This window comes from Molothrus aeneus, unplaced genomic scaffold (genome assembly GCF_037042795.1).
Source record: "Molothrus aeneus isolate 106 unplaced genomic scaffold, BPBGC_Maene_1.0 scaffold_30, whole genome shotgun sequence".
Classification (NCBI taxonomy): Eukaryota; Metazoa; Chordata; class Aves; order Passeriformes; family Icteridae; genus Molothrus; species Molothrus aeneus.
The window spans coordinates 4803699-4817837 of record NW_027098964.1 but is presented as its reverse complement, the minus strand read 5'-3'; the positions used below and the strand labels follow the sequence as shown (position 1 = coordinate 4817837).

General features: G+C 57.0%; 1 protein-coding gene across 4 annotated transcripts; it reads right to left on the bottom strand.

Annotated features, from left to right (window-relative positions):
- Positions 1 to 838: 838 nt before the first annotated feature.
- Positions 839 to 11379, bottom strand: LOC136569962 (zinc finger protein 420-like). 4 transcript variants are annotated; one of them, XM_066570343.1, is made up of 4 exons: positions 11272 to 11379; positions 6436 to 8715; positions 3695 to 3785; positions 907 to 3613 (listed from the first exon to the last, which is right to left on the bottom strand). In XM_066570343.1, the coding sequence occupies exons 2-4, from the start codon at positions 8699 to 8701 to the stop codon at positions 1579 to 1581; spliced, it is 4392 nt and encodes a 1463-aa protein (XP_066426440.1). In that variant the 5' UTR covers positions 8702 to 8715; positions 11272 to 11379; the 3' UTR covers positions 907 to 1578. The 4 variants fall into 4 exon arrangements, 3 of the variants coding, with proteins under 3 accessions (XP_066426439.1, XP_066426438.1, XP_066426440.1); XR_010785494.1 differs by lacking the exons at positions 6436 to 8715; positions 11272 to 11379 and adding an exon at positions 4224 to 6427 and having other exon boundaries at positions 839 to 1406; positions 1475 to 3999; XM_066570342.1 differs by lacking the exons at positions 6436 to 8715; positions 11272 to 11379 and adding an exon at positions 4224 to 6427 and having other exon boundaries at positions 839 to 4004.
- Between the last annotated feature and the right edge of the window lie 2760 nt (positions 11380 to 14139).

The following is a 14139-nucleotide window of genomic DNA, read 5'->3' as shown; positions in this document are numbered from 1 at the left end:
ACCCTCAGAATTCCAAAATTCTGCCCTCATAATTCCCAAATTCTGCCCACAGAATTCCCAAATTCCTCCCTCACAATTCCCAAATCCCGCCCTCACAATTCCCAAACCCCCTGGAAAGTTCCTGAGCCTTTTCCAAGGAAAAACAACTCTGGCTTAAAACCAGCCTTTAATGGGAATTCTGCTCCGAGGGCTTCCCAAAAAACCTGGAATTTTCCAGGGAAAAAAATCCAGGCTGGAGCCCCCCTGGAATCCAAAGTTCTCCCAAATCCCACAAAACCTCCTTGTTCTTGAGTTTTCCAAGGAAATTTGGATGCTGGAACTTCCCAGGACTCCAAAATTCTTCTCCATCCTTGACCCACCAGGAGTTTTCCAGGGAAATTCCCACACCGAACCCCCCAAGGAACCCAGAACTCTCCTCACCCCCACAATCCTTGCTCCACCACGACTTTCCCGAGATAAATTCCCACCTCAGAGCTGGGCCACACCCAAAAAACCTCCAAAAATTCCTCAAAAAAACCCCAAAAAAATCCCCCAAAAATCACCAAAAACCATGTCCCCATCCATGTCCATGTCCCACCATGTCCCCATCCATGTCCACGTCCCCATCTATGTCCATGTCCCATCATGTCCCCAACCATGGCCATGTCCCACCACGTTCCCATCCATGGCCACGTCTCCATCCATGGCCACATCCCCATCCATGTCCATGTCCCACCATGTCCCCATCCATGGCCACGTCTCCACCCATGGCCACATCCTCATTCATGGCCATGTCCCACCATGTCCCACCATGCCCATGTCCCACCATGCCCATGTCCCACCATGTCCCCTCCGCGCCTCACATCAACATTTTTATTTCTACCCCAATTTCGGGGCTTTCAAAGGGATGAACAGAAACCTTTTCATTCGAAAACCAAAACCAAGAAAGTCCAACCACGTTTCCCTGAGCATCCACGTCCTTGGATGGGTGGGAGAGCAGATCCTCCCACGGGGGATGGATTGATGGTGGAGAAGACATTCAAACCTATCTAGTGTTGCTGAAGACCACCAAAAGATGGGAAAAATTGAGATTTTTCTGGGTCAGAAGGTGACAAATGCAGGAGGATGAGGAGCCCTCAGCCAGGTGTCCTCCAAACACGGATCAAGGTGGCTCTGCCCACCTGGGCTCACTCGGGACCATCCAGAGCAGATCCTCCCGTGGGAGGTGGGACATCCAAGGCTGTCTGGTGTTGCTGAAGACCACCAAAAGATGGAAAAAATGAGATTTTTCTGCCTCAGAACTTGACAAATCTGCTCTCCACAATGGATTTCTGATGTTGGACCGTGGATGAGTTCAGACGACCATGAGGAACCAGACGCCCTCAGCCAGGTGTCCTCCAAACGAGGATCAAGGTGGCTCTGCCCACCTGGGCAGGAGGATGAGGAGCCCTCAGCCAGGTGTTCCCCAGACACGGATCAAGGTGGCTCTGCCCACCTGGGCCCACTGGGGACCATCCAGAGCAGATCCTCCCGTGTGGGATGGAGCTGGAGAAGCCCCGCCAAGCTCCTCCAGCGCTCGGGCCACCACCAGTGCCGCCCTCAATGGAACTTCCACTTGTGCCTGGCCAGGAGAGAACTGGCCGAGAACCTCTTCCCACACAGGTGGCACTCGCGGGGGCCGTCCCCGGCGTGGATCAGCCGGTGCTTGGCCAGGAAGGCGTTGAGCTTGAAGCGCCTCCCGCAGTCGGGACAGCGGAAAGGTTTCTCACAGTGGAAAGGTTTCTCCCGCGTGTGTGTGCTCTGGTGCCTCCTGAGGCTGGAGCTCACCCTGAACCTCTTCCCGCACAGCGGGCACTCGAAGGGCTTCTCGTCGCTGTGCGTCTTCTTGTGGGACCTCAGGCAGGATCTGGTGGTGAAGCTCTTCCCGCACTGCCCGCACGCGTAGGGTTTCTCGCCGGTGTGGCTCCTCTGGTGGTGGACCAGGCCCGGGCGGGTGGTGAAGCCCTTGCCGCACTCCTCGCACCTGTGGGGACGTTCTCCCGTGTGGCTCCTCTGGTGGGCCCGCAGGCGGGAGCTCAGCATGAAGGTTTTCCCGCACTGGGGGCACAGGTAGGGCCTCTCCCCGGTGTGCACGCGGCGGTGGACGGTGAGGGTGGAGTTCTCCCTGAAGCCCTTGCCGCAGTCGGGGCACCGGAAGGGTTTCTCATCCGTGTGGGAGCGCTGGTGGACCAGGAGAAGGTAGCTGCTCCTGAAACCCTTCCTGCACACGTCGCACACGTAGGGCCTCTCGCCGGTGTGGATCCTCCGGTGGACGATCAGCAGGGAGCACATGACGAAGCTCTTCCCGCACTCCCCGCACTTGTAGGGCCTCTCCCCGCTGTGGAACCTCTGGTGGACGACCAGGTAGGACCTGGTGCTGAAGCTCTTGCCGCACAGCTGGCACTCGAAGGGTTTCTCCCCGGTGTGGGTCCTCAGGTGGGTGTTGAGGTGGGACCTCACCACGAAGCTCTTCCCGCACCACCCGCACTCGTAGGGCTTCTCCCCCGTGTGGCTCCGGCGGTGCTTCATCAGGCAGGAGCTCGTCGCGAAGCCCTTCCCGCACTGGGCGCACCCGTAGGGCCTCTCGCCGCTGTGGAACCTCAGGTGCACCAGCAGCTGCGAGCTGCTGCTGAAGCCCTTCCCGCACTGGGGGCACTCGTAGGGCCTCTCGCCGGTGTGGCACCTCAGGTGCGTCAGCAGCTGGGAGCTGCTGCTGAAGCCCTTCCCGCACTGGGGGCACCCGTAGGGCCGCTCCCCCGTGTGCCTCCTGCGGTGGACGGTCAGCTCCGTGCTGGAGGTGAAGCCCTTCCCGCACTGCCCGCACCTGTAGGGGCGTTCTCCAGTGTGGATCCTGAGGTGGACTTTGAGGCTCGAGCGCTCCCTGAAGCTCTTCCCGCACTGGGGACACCCGTGGGGCCTCTCGCCGGTGTGGATGCGGTGGTGGTAGCGCAAGGAGGACTTGGACATGAAGCTCTTCCCACATTCCCGGCATCTGTGGCAATTCTCCCCATCCTGGACCTCCAGCTTGGATCTCTGACCACCTCCATGACCCAGGCCGGGCTTTTCCCCCTCGGATCCCTCTCGGCGACGCCCCGAGTGGCTCCTCCGGTGAACAATCAGCTGGGAGTTGCTGCCGAAGCTCTTCCCGCACTGCCCACACTCGTAGGGCCGCTCTCCCGTGTGGGTCCTGTGGTGGACGACCAGCTGGCAGTTTGTCCTGAAGCCCTTCCCGCACCGGGGACACTCGTAGGGCCTCTCACCGGTGTGGATGCGCCGGTGGACGACCAGGTTGGACTTCTGGCTGAAGCTCTTGCCGCAGTCGGGGCAGCTGAAGGGCTTCTCGTCTTTGTGGATCCGCTGGTGCACGAGGAGGCAGGAGCTGGTCAGGAACCTCTTCTTGCACAGCCCGCACTCGTAGGGCTTCTCCCCGGTGTGCATCCTCTGGTGGACGCTCAGGTAGGAGCTGGTGGTGAAGCTCTTCCCGCACAGCCCGCACTCGTAGGGACATTCTCCTGTGTGGACCCTGAAATGGTCAACCAGGTGGAAGCTCAGCATGAAGCTCTTCCCGCACTCCGAGCACTTGTGGGGCTTCTTCTCCTGCCCATCCTGGAGCTGCTCCTGGAGCCCCAGCTCTGAGCTCTGACCCTGGTCCAGGGTGGGTTTTTCCCCCTCAGATCCCGTGTGGATTTTTTGGTGGACGACCAGGCAGGATCTCCTCTTGAAGCTCTTCCCGCGCTCCGAGCACTCGTGGGGCTTCTCCTGCCCATCCTGGAGCTGCTCCCGGAGCCCCAGCTCGGGGCTCTGAGCCCCTCCCTGGCCCAGGCCGGCTCTTTGCCCCTCGGATCCCCGCGCTCTGCGTTTGCAGCCCCTCCTGCTCAGGCATCTCCGCGGCTTCTCCTCCCCGCTGGCTTCTCCCTGCGCCCTGGAGCCGCTCAAAACGGCCTCGGCCACCGGCTCCTCGCTGCTCTCCATGCTCAGCTCCTGCTCTGGGGGAGGAAGGACAAGGACACCATGGGATTGGCCCCATGGGGACAAGGACACCATGGGATTGGCCCCACAAGGACACCATGGGATTGGCCCCACAAGGACACGATGGGATTTGCCCCCGTGGGGACAAGGATGGGATTTGCCTCCCCTGCCCCCCAAAATCCCTCCCGGAGCCCCCCCCGCCATGGGCTCGGGGCGAGCTCCCCCTCCCCGCTCACCTGCGGGCTCCGGGGCCGATGCCGGCGGGGCCGGGGCAGCTGCGGCCGGAGCGGGGACGGAACCGCGTGGGGTTGGGGCCGCTCTTCCTCTTCCGTTGTCCCTCCTCTTCCTCTTCCTCCTTCCCCCCCTCCTCTTCCTCCCGCTCCGGGCAGCGCCGGCCCCCAAAAGCAGGCGGGGCCAAGGTGAATGGGCGTGATTATGCAAATCTGGGAGCGATCGCGCGCTGGGATTGGTGAGCGGGAGGAGGGCGGGGTTTGCTCGGTGACGTCATGGGCTGAGGGGAGGAGCGTCCGGAGAGCGGGGACGGGGAATGGGGACGGGGAATGGGGACAGGGAATGGGGAATGGGGATGGGGAACGGGGATCGGGAATGGGGACCGGGAATGGGGACGGGGACAGGGAATGGGAAGAGGGAATGGGGAATGGGGATGGGGATGGGGAACGGGGATCGGGAATGGGGACCGGGAATGGGGACCGGGAATGGGGACCGCGAATGGGAATGGGGACAGGAAATGGGGACAGGGAATGGGAGTGGGAATGGGGACAGGGAATGGGAATGGGGACCAGGAATGGGAGTGGGGACAGAGACCACCCTGTGGCGGTCACGGGGGTCCCAGGACGAGGGAAGAGATGAGAATCTTGTGTTTCAGAAGGCTGGTTTATTGTTTTATTATATATTAAAAGAAAACGACATGCTAAAACTATACCAAAGAGTAGAAGAAAGGATTTCATCAGAAGGCTGATTTATTATTTTATTAGATATATGTTGCATTGAAAGAAAATGATCTATTAAAACTATACTAAAAGAATAGAAAAAAAAAAAAGAGGATTTCATCAGAAGGCTTGAAAGGCATAGAAAAGAATGATAATAAAAATCCTGTGAGTGACCAGAGAGTCCGAGACATCTGAAATTTTGATTGGCCGCTAATTAAAAACGACCAGACGAGATCGATCAAAGGCGCGATCGCTGTGTTCCACAGCAGCAGAAAATTCCTGTTTAAATTTCATTGCTGAGGCCTCTCGGCTTCCGAGGGGGAAAAAGATCCTAAGGAAAGGATTTTTTAAATAAAATACGAATGAATATTGAATAATGGACTGGGATTGGGATCAGGAATCAGAAAACGGGAACGGGATGGGAAATATAGAAATGGGAATTAGGGAGCGGAATAGGAAAAGGGGAACAGGACAGGGAAGGTGGGAATGGCGACCAGACAGAGAATATGGGACAGGGACGAGGACTGAGAGCAGGGATGGGATCAGGACTCAGATGGGAGCAGGATCCTGGACAGGGGACAGCAGGAACCAGGACGGGAGGACGTGGGGACACTTCCAGGGCAGGGGGTCCTGGACCAGCCTGGGGTGCCCAAAGCCCCTGAGGAACCCCCGGATCTGCCCCAGGAACCCTCAGCTCCCTCGGAGCCAGCGTCCCCCTCATGCCCTGGAAGATCCCCCCATGTCCCCATCCTTGTCTTCGTTCAAATTCTTTATTTTCAACCTCGGAGTTAGAAAGGACAAAGAGAAATAAAAAGAAAATCCCAGGCCATGGGGAGCCGGGAGGATGAGGAGCCCTCAGCCAGGTGTTCCCCAAACACGGATCAAGGTGGCTCTGCCCACCTGGACACACTCAGACCAATCCAGAGCAGATCTTCCCATGGGGGATGGAGACCACCAAGGCTCTCTAGTGTTGCTGAAGACCACCAAAAGAGGGAAAAATTGAGATTTTTCTGGGTCAGAAGGTGACAAATCTGCTCTCCACAAGAGAGAGAGCCAAGGGGAGCCAGGAGGATGAGGAGCCCTCAGCCAGGTGTTCCCCAAACAGGGATCAAGGTGGCTCTGCCCACCTGGGCCCACTGGGGACCATCCAGAGCAGATCTTCCCATGGGGGATGGATTGATGGTGGAGAAGACCCCTCTGAGGCAATCAAGAGCTGCTTGAGACCACCACAAGAGTGAAAAACTGGGATTTTTCAAGGGATCAGAAGGTGACAAATCCGGGAGGACGTGGCACCCTCAGCCAGGTGTCCCCCAAACGAGGATCAAGGTGGCTCTGCCCACCTGGGCAGGAGGATGAGGAGCCCTCAGCCCTCAGGTGTTCCCCAAACAGGGATCAAGGTGGCTCTGCCCACCTGGGCCCACTGGGGACCATCCAGAGCAGATCCTCCCGTGTGGGATGGAGCTGGAGCAGCCCACGGAGCTCTTCCCACCTCAGTGCTGGCTCTCCAGGTGTCTGGTCATGCTGTAGCTCGTGGTGAAGCCCTTCCCACACTGGGGACACTGGAATGGCTTCTCCCCGGTGTGGCTGCACCGGTGCATGACCAGCTTGGACTTTTGCCTGAATCCCTTGCCGCAATCGGGGCAGCAGAACGGCCTCTCCTCGGTGTGCATCAGCTGGTGGCTGAGGAGATGGGAGCTGGTCAGGAACCTCTTCTTGCACTGCTCACACTCGTAGGGCTTCTCCCCGGAGTGGCCCCTCTGGTGGTAAATCAGGTGGGACTTGGACATGAAGCCCTTCCCGCACTGCCCGCACTCGTAGGGCCGCTCCCCGGTGTGGATCATCTGGTGGGTGAGCAGGCAGGACCTGGTGGTGAAGCTCTTCCCGCACTTCCTGCACTCGTAGGGCCTCACCTCGGTGTGGCACTTCTGGTGCACGATCAGGCTGGAGCTCTGCGAGAAGCTCCTCCAGCAGTACTCGCACTCGTAGGGCCGCTCCGCGTGGCTCCTCTGGTGGGCAAACAGGTTGGAGCTCTGCGTGAAGCTCTTCCCGCACTGCCCGCACACGTACGGCCTCTCCCCGGTGTGGATCCGCCGGTGCTTGACCAGGCTGGACTTTTGCCTGAAGCCCCTGCCGCAGTCGGGGCAGCCAAACGGCTTCTCCCCGGTGTGGATGCGCTGGTGCTCGGCCAGGAGGGAGCTGGTCGGGAAGGAATTTTTACACTGCCCGCACTCGTAGGGCCTCTCCCCGGAGTGGGTGCGGCGGTGCCTGACCAGGGCCGAGTTCTCCTTGAAGCTCATCCCGCACTCGGGGCACGGGAAGGGCCTCTCGCCCGTGTGCGAGCGCCGGTGGACGACGAGGGAGGAGCTGCTCTGGAACTTCTTGTGGCACTGCTCGCACTCGTAGGGCTTCTCCCCAGTGTGAGTCCTCAGGTGGCTGCTCAGGTGGGACTTGCAGGTGAAGCTCTTCCCGCACTGCTGGCACTCGTAGGGCCTCTCCCCGGTGTGGATCCTCCTCTGGTGGAGAAGCAGCTGGGAGCTCCAGCTGAAGCTCTGCCCACACTCCCCACACTTGTAGGGTTTCTCTCCGGTGTGGACCCTGCTGTGCTCCATCAGGTTGGCTCTCCTCCTGAAGCTCTTCCCGCACTCCGAGCACTTGTGGGGCTTCTTCTCCTCCCCATCCTGGAGCTGCTCACGGAGCCCCAGCTCTGAGCTCTGACCCAGGGTGGGTTTTTTCCCCTCAGACCCCAGCTGTTGCCCCGTGTGGATTCTGCAGTGCCTGATCAGGTTGGATCTCTTGGTGAAGCTCTTCCCGCACTCCGAGCACTTGTGGGGCCTCTTCTCCTCCCCATCCTGGAGCTGCTCACGGAGCCCCAGCTCTGAGCTCTGACCCTGGTCCAAGGTGGGTTTTTCCCCCTCAGGTCTCAGCTGTTGCCCAGTGTGGATTCTGCAGTGCTTGATCAGGTTGGATCTCCACCTGAAGCTCTTCCCACATTCCGAGCACTTGTGGGGCTTCTTCTCCTCCCCATCCTGGAGCTGCTCATGGAGCCCCAGCTCCGAGCTCTGAGCCCTTTCCTGATGTGGGGTTGGTTTTTCCCCCTCAGATCCCAGCTCTTGCTCCGTGTGGCTCTTCTGGTGGACAATCAGGTGGGAACCCAGCACGAAGCTCTTCTCCCATTCCGAGCACTCGTGGGGCTTCTCCTCCCCATCCTGGAGCTGCTCACGGAGCCCCAGCTCTGAGCTCTGACCCTGGTCCAGGGTGGGTTTTTCTCCCTCAGATCCCAGCTGTCCCCCCGTGTGGATTCTCTGGTGGATAACCAGGCAGGATCTCCACCTGAAGCTCTTCCCGCACTCCAAACACTTGTGGGGCTTCTCCTGCCCATCCTGGAGCTGCTCCCGGAGCCCCAGCTCCAAGTTTTGAGCCCCTTCCCCACCCAGGGGAGGCTTTTCCCCCTCAGACCTCGGCTGTTCCCAAGTGTGGATCTTCTGGTGCGCAACCAGCTCGGAGCTCCTGCTGAAGCTCTTCCCGCGCTCCGAGCACTCGTGGGGCTTCTCCTGCCCATCCTGGAGCTGCTCCCGGAGCCCCAGCTCGGGGCTCTGAGCCCCTCCCTGGCCCAGGCCGGCTCTTTGCCCCTCGGATCCCCGCGCTCTGCGTTTGCAGCCCCTCCTGCTCAGGCATCTCCGCGGCTTCTCCTCCCCGCTGGCTTCTCCCTGCGCCCTGGAGCCGCTCAAAACGGCCTCGGCCACCGGCTCCTCGCTGCTCTCCATGCTCAGCTCCTGCTCTGGGGGAGGAAGGACAAGGACACCATGGGATTGGCCCCGTGGGGACAAGGACACCATGGGATTTGCCCCACAAGGACACGATGGGATTGGCCCCGTGGGGACAAGGACACCATGGGATTTGGGATTTGCCTCCATCCAAGTTCAGGATGGGATTTGCCCCACAGGGACAGGTTGGGGTTTGGGTTTTGCCCCACAGGGACACGATGGGATTTGCCTCCATGGGGACAAGGACACAATGGGATTTGCCCCACAAGGAAAATTTGGGATTTGCCCCTAGTCAAGGACAAGATGGGATTTGGGATTTGCCCCACAGGGTCAGGATGGGGTTTGGGATTGGCCCCAAATGGACACGATGGGATTTGCCCCACAGGGACAGGATGGGATTTGCCCCACAAGTTCAGGATGGGATTTGCCCCCATGAGGACAGGATGGGGTTTGGGATTTGCCCCACAGGGACAGGATGGGGTTTGGGTTTTGCCCCAAAAGGACTCGATGGGATTTGCTTCCATGGGGACAAGGACAGGATGGGATTTGCCCCACAAGTTCAGGACAGGATTTGCCCCACAAGGACAGGATGGGGTTTGGGATTTGGCCCACAAGGACAGGATGGGATTTGCCCCTATCCAAGTTCAGGATGGGATTTGCCCCACAAGGAAAATTTGGGATTTGCCCTTATCCAAGGACAAGATGGGGTTTGGGATTTGCCCCACAGGGACAGGATGGGATTTGCCCCACAAGGACAGGATGGGGTTTGGCCCTATCCAAGTTCAGGATGGGATTTGCCCCACAAGGACAGGATGGGGTTTGGGATTTGGCCCACAAGGACAGGATGGGATTTGCCCCTATCCAAGTTCAGGATGGGATTTGCCCCACAAGTTCAGGATGGGCTTTGGGATTTGCCCTGTCCAAGTTCAGGATGGGATTTGCCCCACAAATTCAGGATTGGATTTGCCCCACAGGGACAGGTGGGGTTTGGGATTTGCCCCACAGGGACACGATGGGATTTGCCCCCATGAGGACAAGGACATCCTGAAGTTGTTCCCAGGGGGTTTTACATTGAGAGAAGACTCGAAGGATCTCCCTCCACATCCCAGAAGCCTCCATTTACCATTTCGTGCCACACACGGCATTAAAACCACGCTAAAAAGAACCCCGGCCTGGCCAAGAATAGAAAGGAAGGAATGATAACAAAGGCAGCTGTCCCAAGGCTCTGATTGGCCGTTAATTACAAACATCCAAGAGGGGCCAATCCCACAATGTGTCGCATTCCGCGGCGGCTGATAATCAATGTTTGCATTTCGTTCCTGAGGCCCCCTCGGCTTCTCAGGAGGAGGAAAAAAACCCCTGAGGAAAGGGATTTTTCATAAAAAGATGTCTGCCATGGGAAAAACTTGGAAAAACAGCTTGGAAAAAGTCTTTGGAGAGGCAGCTCCCTTTAATTCACGCTGCCTTCCAGGCCTAGGGATGTCAGGAAGTTTAACTTGTCAAGCTCACGGAGTCTCCCAATTAATTTGGAATTAATTTGCCTCCATGAGGACAAGGACAGGATGGGATTTGCCCCATAAGGACAGGATGGGATTTGGGATTTGCCCCACAGGTTCAGGATGGGATCTGCCCCACAAGTTCAGGATGGGGTTTGGGATTTGCCCCACAGGGTCAGGATGGGGTTTGGGATTTGCCCCACAAGTTCAGGATGGGATCTGCCCCACAAGTTCAGGATGGGGTTTGGGATCTGCCCCACAAGTTCACGATGGGGTTTGGGATCTGTCCCACAAGTTCAGGATGGGGTTTGGGATTTGCCCCACAAGTTCACGATGGGGTTTGGGATCTGCCCCACAGGGTCACGATGGGGTTTGGGATCTGCCCCACAGGGTCACGATGGGGTTTGGGATCTGCCCCACAGGTTCAGGATGGGGTTTGGGATCTGCCCCACAGGTTCAGGATGGGGTTTGGGATCTGCCCCACAAGGACAGGATGGGGTTTGGGATTTGCCCCACAGGGTCACGATGGGGTTTGGGATCTGCCCCACAAGTTCACGATGGGGTTTGGGATCTGCCCCACACGTTCACGATGGGGTTTGGGATCTGCCCCACAGGTTCACGATGGGGTTTGGGATCTGCCCCACAGGTTCACGATGGGGTTTGGGATCTGCCCCACAGGGTCACGATGGGGTTTGGGATCTGCCCCACAGGTTCAGGATGGGGTTTGGGATCTGCCCCACAGGGTCACGATGGGGTTTGGGATCTGCCCCACAGGTTCAGGATGGGGTTTGGGATCTGCCCCACAAGTTCAGGATGGGGTTTGGGATCTGCCCCACAAGTTCACAATGGGGTTTGGGATCTGCCCCACAGGTTCACGATGGGGTTTGGGATCTGCCCCACAGGGTCACGATGGGGTTTGGGATCTGCCCCACAAGTTCACGATGGGGTTTGGGATCTGCCCCACAGGGTCACGATGGGGTTTGGGATCTGCCCCCCTCCCACAGGGCAGCACCAGGCGATGCCCCAGGGCTGGAGCAGCACCGAGGGGCAAAGGGGCCCTGCCTTCCTCCTCACCTGCCTGGGGCTCCCGGGCCGGGCTCCTCTTCCTCACAGCCTCCTCCTCCTCCTCCCCGGGGCCCGGGTTTGGCGCTGGGGGCTCCCGGCCTGGGGCAGAACAAGGCCTGAGCCCTTTGCTGCTGCTGCTGCTGCTGGAGGCCTCAGGGCCCCTTCCAGCCCTGAGATTCCCTGAAAAATCCTCGGGCTGGGATTTTGTTTTCTTTTTGTTTTCTCCCCTCCTGAGAAGCTGAGGAAGCCTCAGAGGAAAAGAAAAGCAATAATTATCTGCTGCTGTGGAATGCAACAGGCCCAGCTCCGATTGGTCCACGCTGGTTGTTTTTAATTAAGGGCCAATCGCGGCGAGGGTGCTTCGGATTCTCTGAGGGTCACCAGCTTTTGTTATCATTCCTTTCACTTTTTTGGTTTTTTTCCTCCTTTTAAGCCCTTCTGATGAAATCCTTTCTTCCATTTTTAGTATAGTTTTAATATATCATTTTCTTTTAATGTAATATGTATCATAAAATAATAGATCAACCTTCTGATGAAATCCCTTCTTCTATTCTTTAGTATTAATTAATATAGGTATAGTTTTAATCTATAATTTTCCATTAATGTAATATATATAATAAAATAAGAAATATAATTTTAATTGACATATATTAATAGATAGTTTGAATATATAATCTTCTTTTAATGTAGTATATATCATAAAATAAGAAATATAATTTTAATTGACATATATTAATAGATATAGTTTTATATATAAGTTTCTTTTATATAATATATATGACAAAATAAGAAATATAATTTTAATTGACATACATTAATAGATATAGTTTAAATGTATTTTTCTATTAATGTAATATATAATAAGAAATATAATTTTAATTGACATATATTAATATATATAGTTTGAATATATAATTTTCTTTTAATTTAATATATATAATATAATAAGAAATATAATTTTAATTACCATATATTAATAGATATCGTTTGAATATATAATTTTCTTTTAATGTAGTATATATAATAAAATAAGAAATAAACTTTTAATTACCATATATTAATAGATATAGTTTTAATATATCATTTTATTTTAATGTAATATATATCATAAAATAAGAAATCAGCCTTCTGATGAAATCCTTTCTTCTATTCCTTAGCATAGTTTTAGTATTTGTTTTAAAGTAATACATATCATAAAACGTAATATATATTACATATTAATGCAATATGATTTTTTTATTAAATTTAAATGTTTTATATATTACATTTAAATGTAATAAAAACACACTACATTTTAAGGTAATTTTATGGTAATTTTAATGTAATTTTAATGTAATATATATAATAAAATAATACATTTTACTGTAATATACATAATAAAATAATAAATCAGCCTCCTGAAACACAGGATTCTCGTCTCTCCCCTCGCCCTGGGACCCCTGCGACCGCTCCCAGCGCTCCCAGTTCCCTCCCAGTGCTCCCAGTTCGCTCCCAGCGCTCCCAGTAACGGCGGCACCGGCAGGGAAAGCGCTCCCAGTTCCCTCCCAGCGCTCCCAGTTCCATCCCAGTGCTCCCAGTTCGCTCCCAGCGCTCCCAGTAACCGCGGCACCGGCAGGGAAAGCGCTCTCGGAGCCCGCCCGGGGACATTTCGAGCTCGGTTTTGGGGTCCTGCCCCCCAAAAATCCCTCCCGGAGCCCCCCCCGCGATGGGTTCGGGGCGAGCTCCCCCTCCCCGCTCACCTGCGGGGCCCGGGGGGCGAGGCCGGCGGGGCCGGGGCTGGGGCTGCTCTTCCTCCCGCTCCTCCTCCTCCTCTTCCTCTGTCCCTCCTCTTCCTCCCGCTCCTCCTTCTCTCCCTCCTCCTCCTCCTCCTCCTCCTGTGTCCCTCCTCTTCCTCCCGCTCCTCCTCCGCTCCCCAAAGCAGCCGCGCTCTGCCCCGGGCGGGTTCCGAGAGCGCTTTCCCTGCCGGTGCCGCCGTTACTGGGAGCGCTGGGATGGAACTGGGAGCGCTGGGAGGGAACTGGGAGCGCTTTCCCTGCCGGTGCCGCCGTTACTGGGAGCACTGGGAGGGAACTGGGAGCTCCGGCGGTCCCGGTGCCCGGTCCCGGAGCTCGGAGCCCGGTCCGGGCGGTTCCGGTGCCGGAGCTCAGAGCCCGGTCCGGGCGGTTCCGGTTCCGGTGCCGGTCCCTGAGCTCAGAGCCCGGTCCGGGCGGTTCCGGTTCCTGAGCTCAGAGCCCGGTCCGGGCGGTTCCGGTGCCGGAGCTCAGAGCCCGGTCCGGGCGGTTCCGGTGCCGGTGCCGGTCCCTGAGCTCAGAGCCCGGTCCGGGCGGTGCCGGTCCCTGAGCTCAGAGCCCGGTCCGGGCGGTTCCGGTGCCGGTGCCCGGTCCCGGAGCTCGGGGAGGGGCGAATTTGGGGTCCCCAGGTGAAGGGGGCGGGGCCACCCCACACTTTGTCCCTCCCCCTCGCCTTTGGGGACATCCCGGGCTGTCCCCCCCCCGCTTTTGTCACCTCCCCCTTGAGGACATCCCGGGCTGTCCCCCCCATCCTTGGTGACCCCGGGGTGTCCCCCCCTTTGTGTCCCCCCCTCCTTGGTGACATCCCGAGATGTCCCCTCCTCCTTGGTGACCTCACGCCTTGGGGACATTTTGGGGTCCCCCCCTGACCCTCCCGGGTTGTTCCCCCCCCCTTTGGTGACCTCCCGAGATGTCCCCGCCGCGTTCTCCCTTGGTGACCCCGGGGTGTCCCCCCCCCATTGGTGATGTAACCCCCCTCCTTTGTCCCTCCCCCCTTTGGTGACATCCCGAGATGTCACCACCCCCCCCCCGGTGTGGCGGTGCCACCACCCCCCTGTCCCCGCTGATCCCGGGATGTCACCCCCCC

Bases quoted from the DNA above. Each gene is read 5' to 3' on its own strand.
- LOC136569962 (XM_066570343.1), bottom strand. From the start codon at position 8,701: ATGGAGAGCAGCGAGGAGCCGGTGGCCGAGGCCGTTTTGAGCGGCTCC. The intron at 3,786-6,435 runs AGCACTGAGGTG...AGCAGCTCCAGG, and splicing joins GACCAGACACCTGGAGAGCC to ATGGGCAGGAGAAGCCCCAC. The intron at 3,614-3,694 runs ATCTGAGGGGGA...GGATGGGCAGGA, and splicing joins CACCAAAAAATCCACACGGG to GAAGAAGCCCCACAAGTGCT.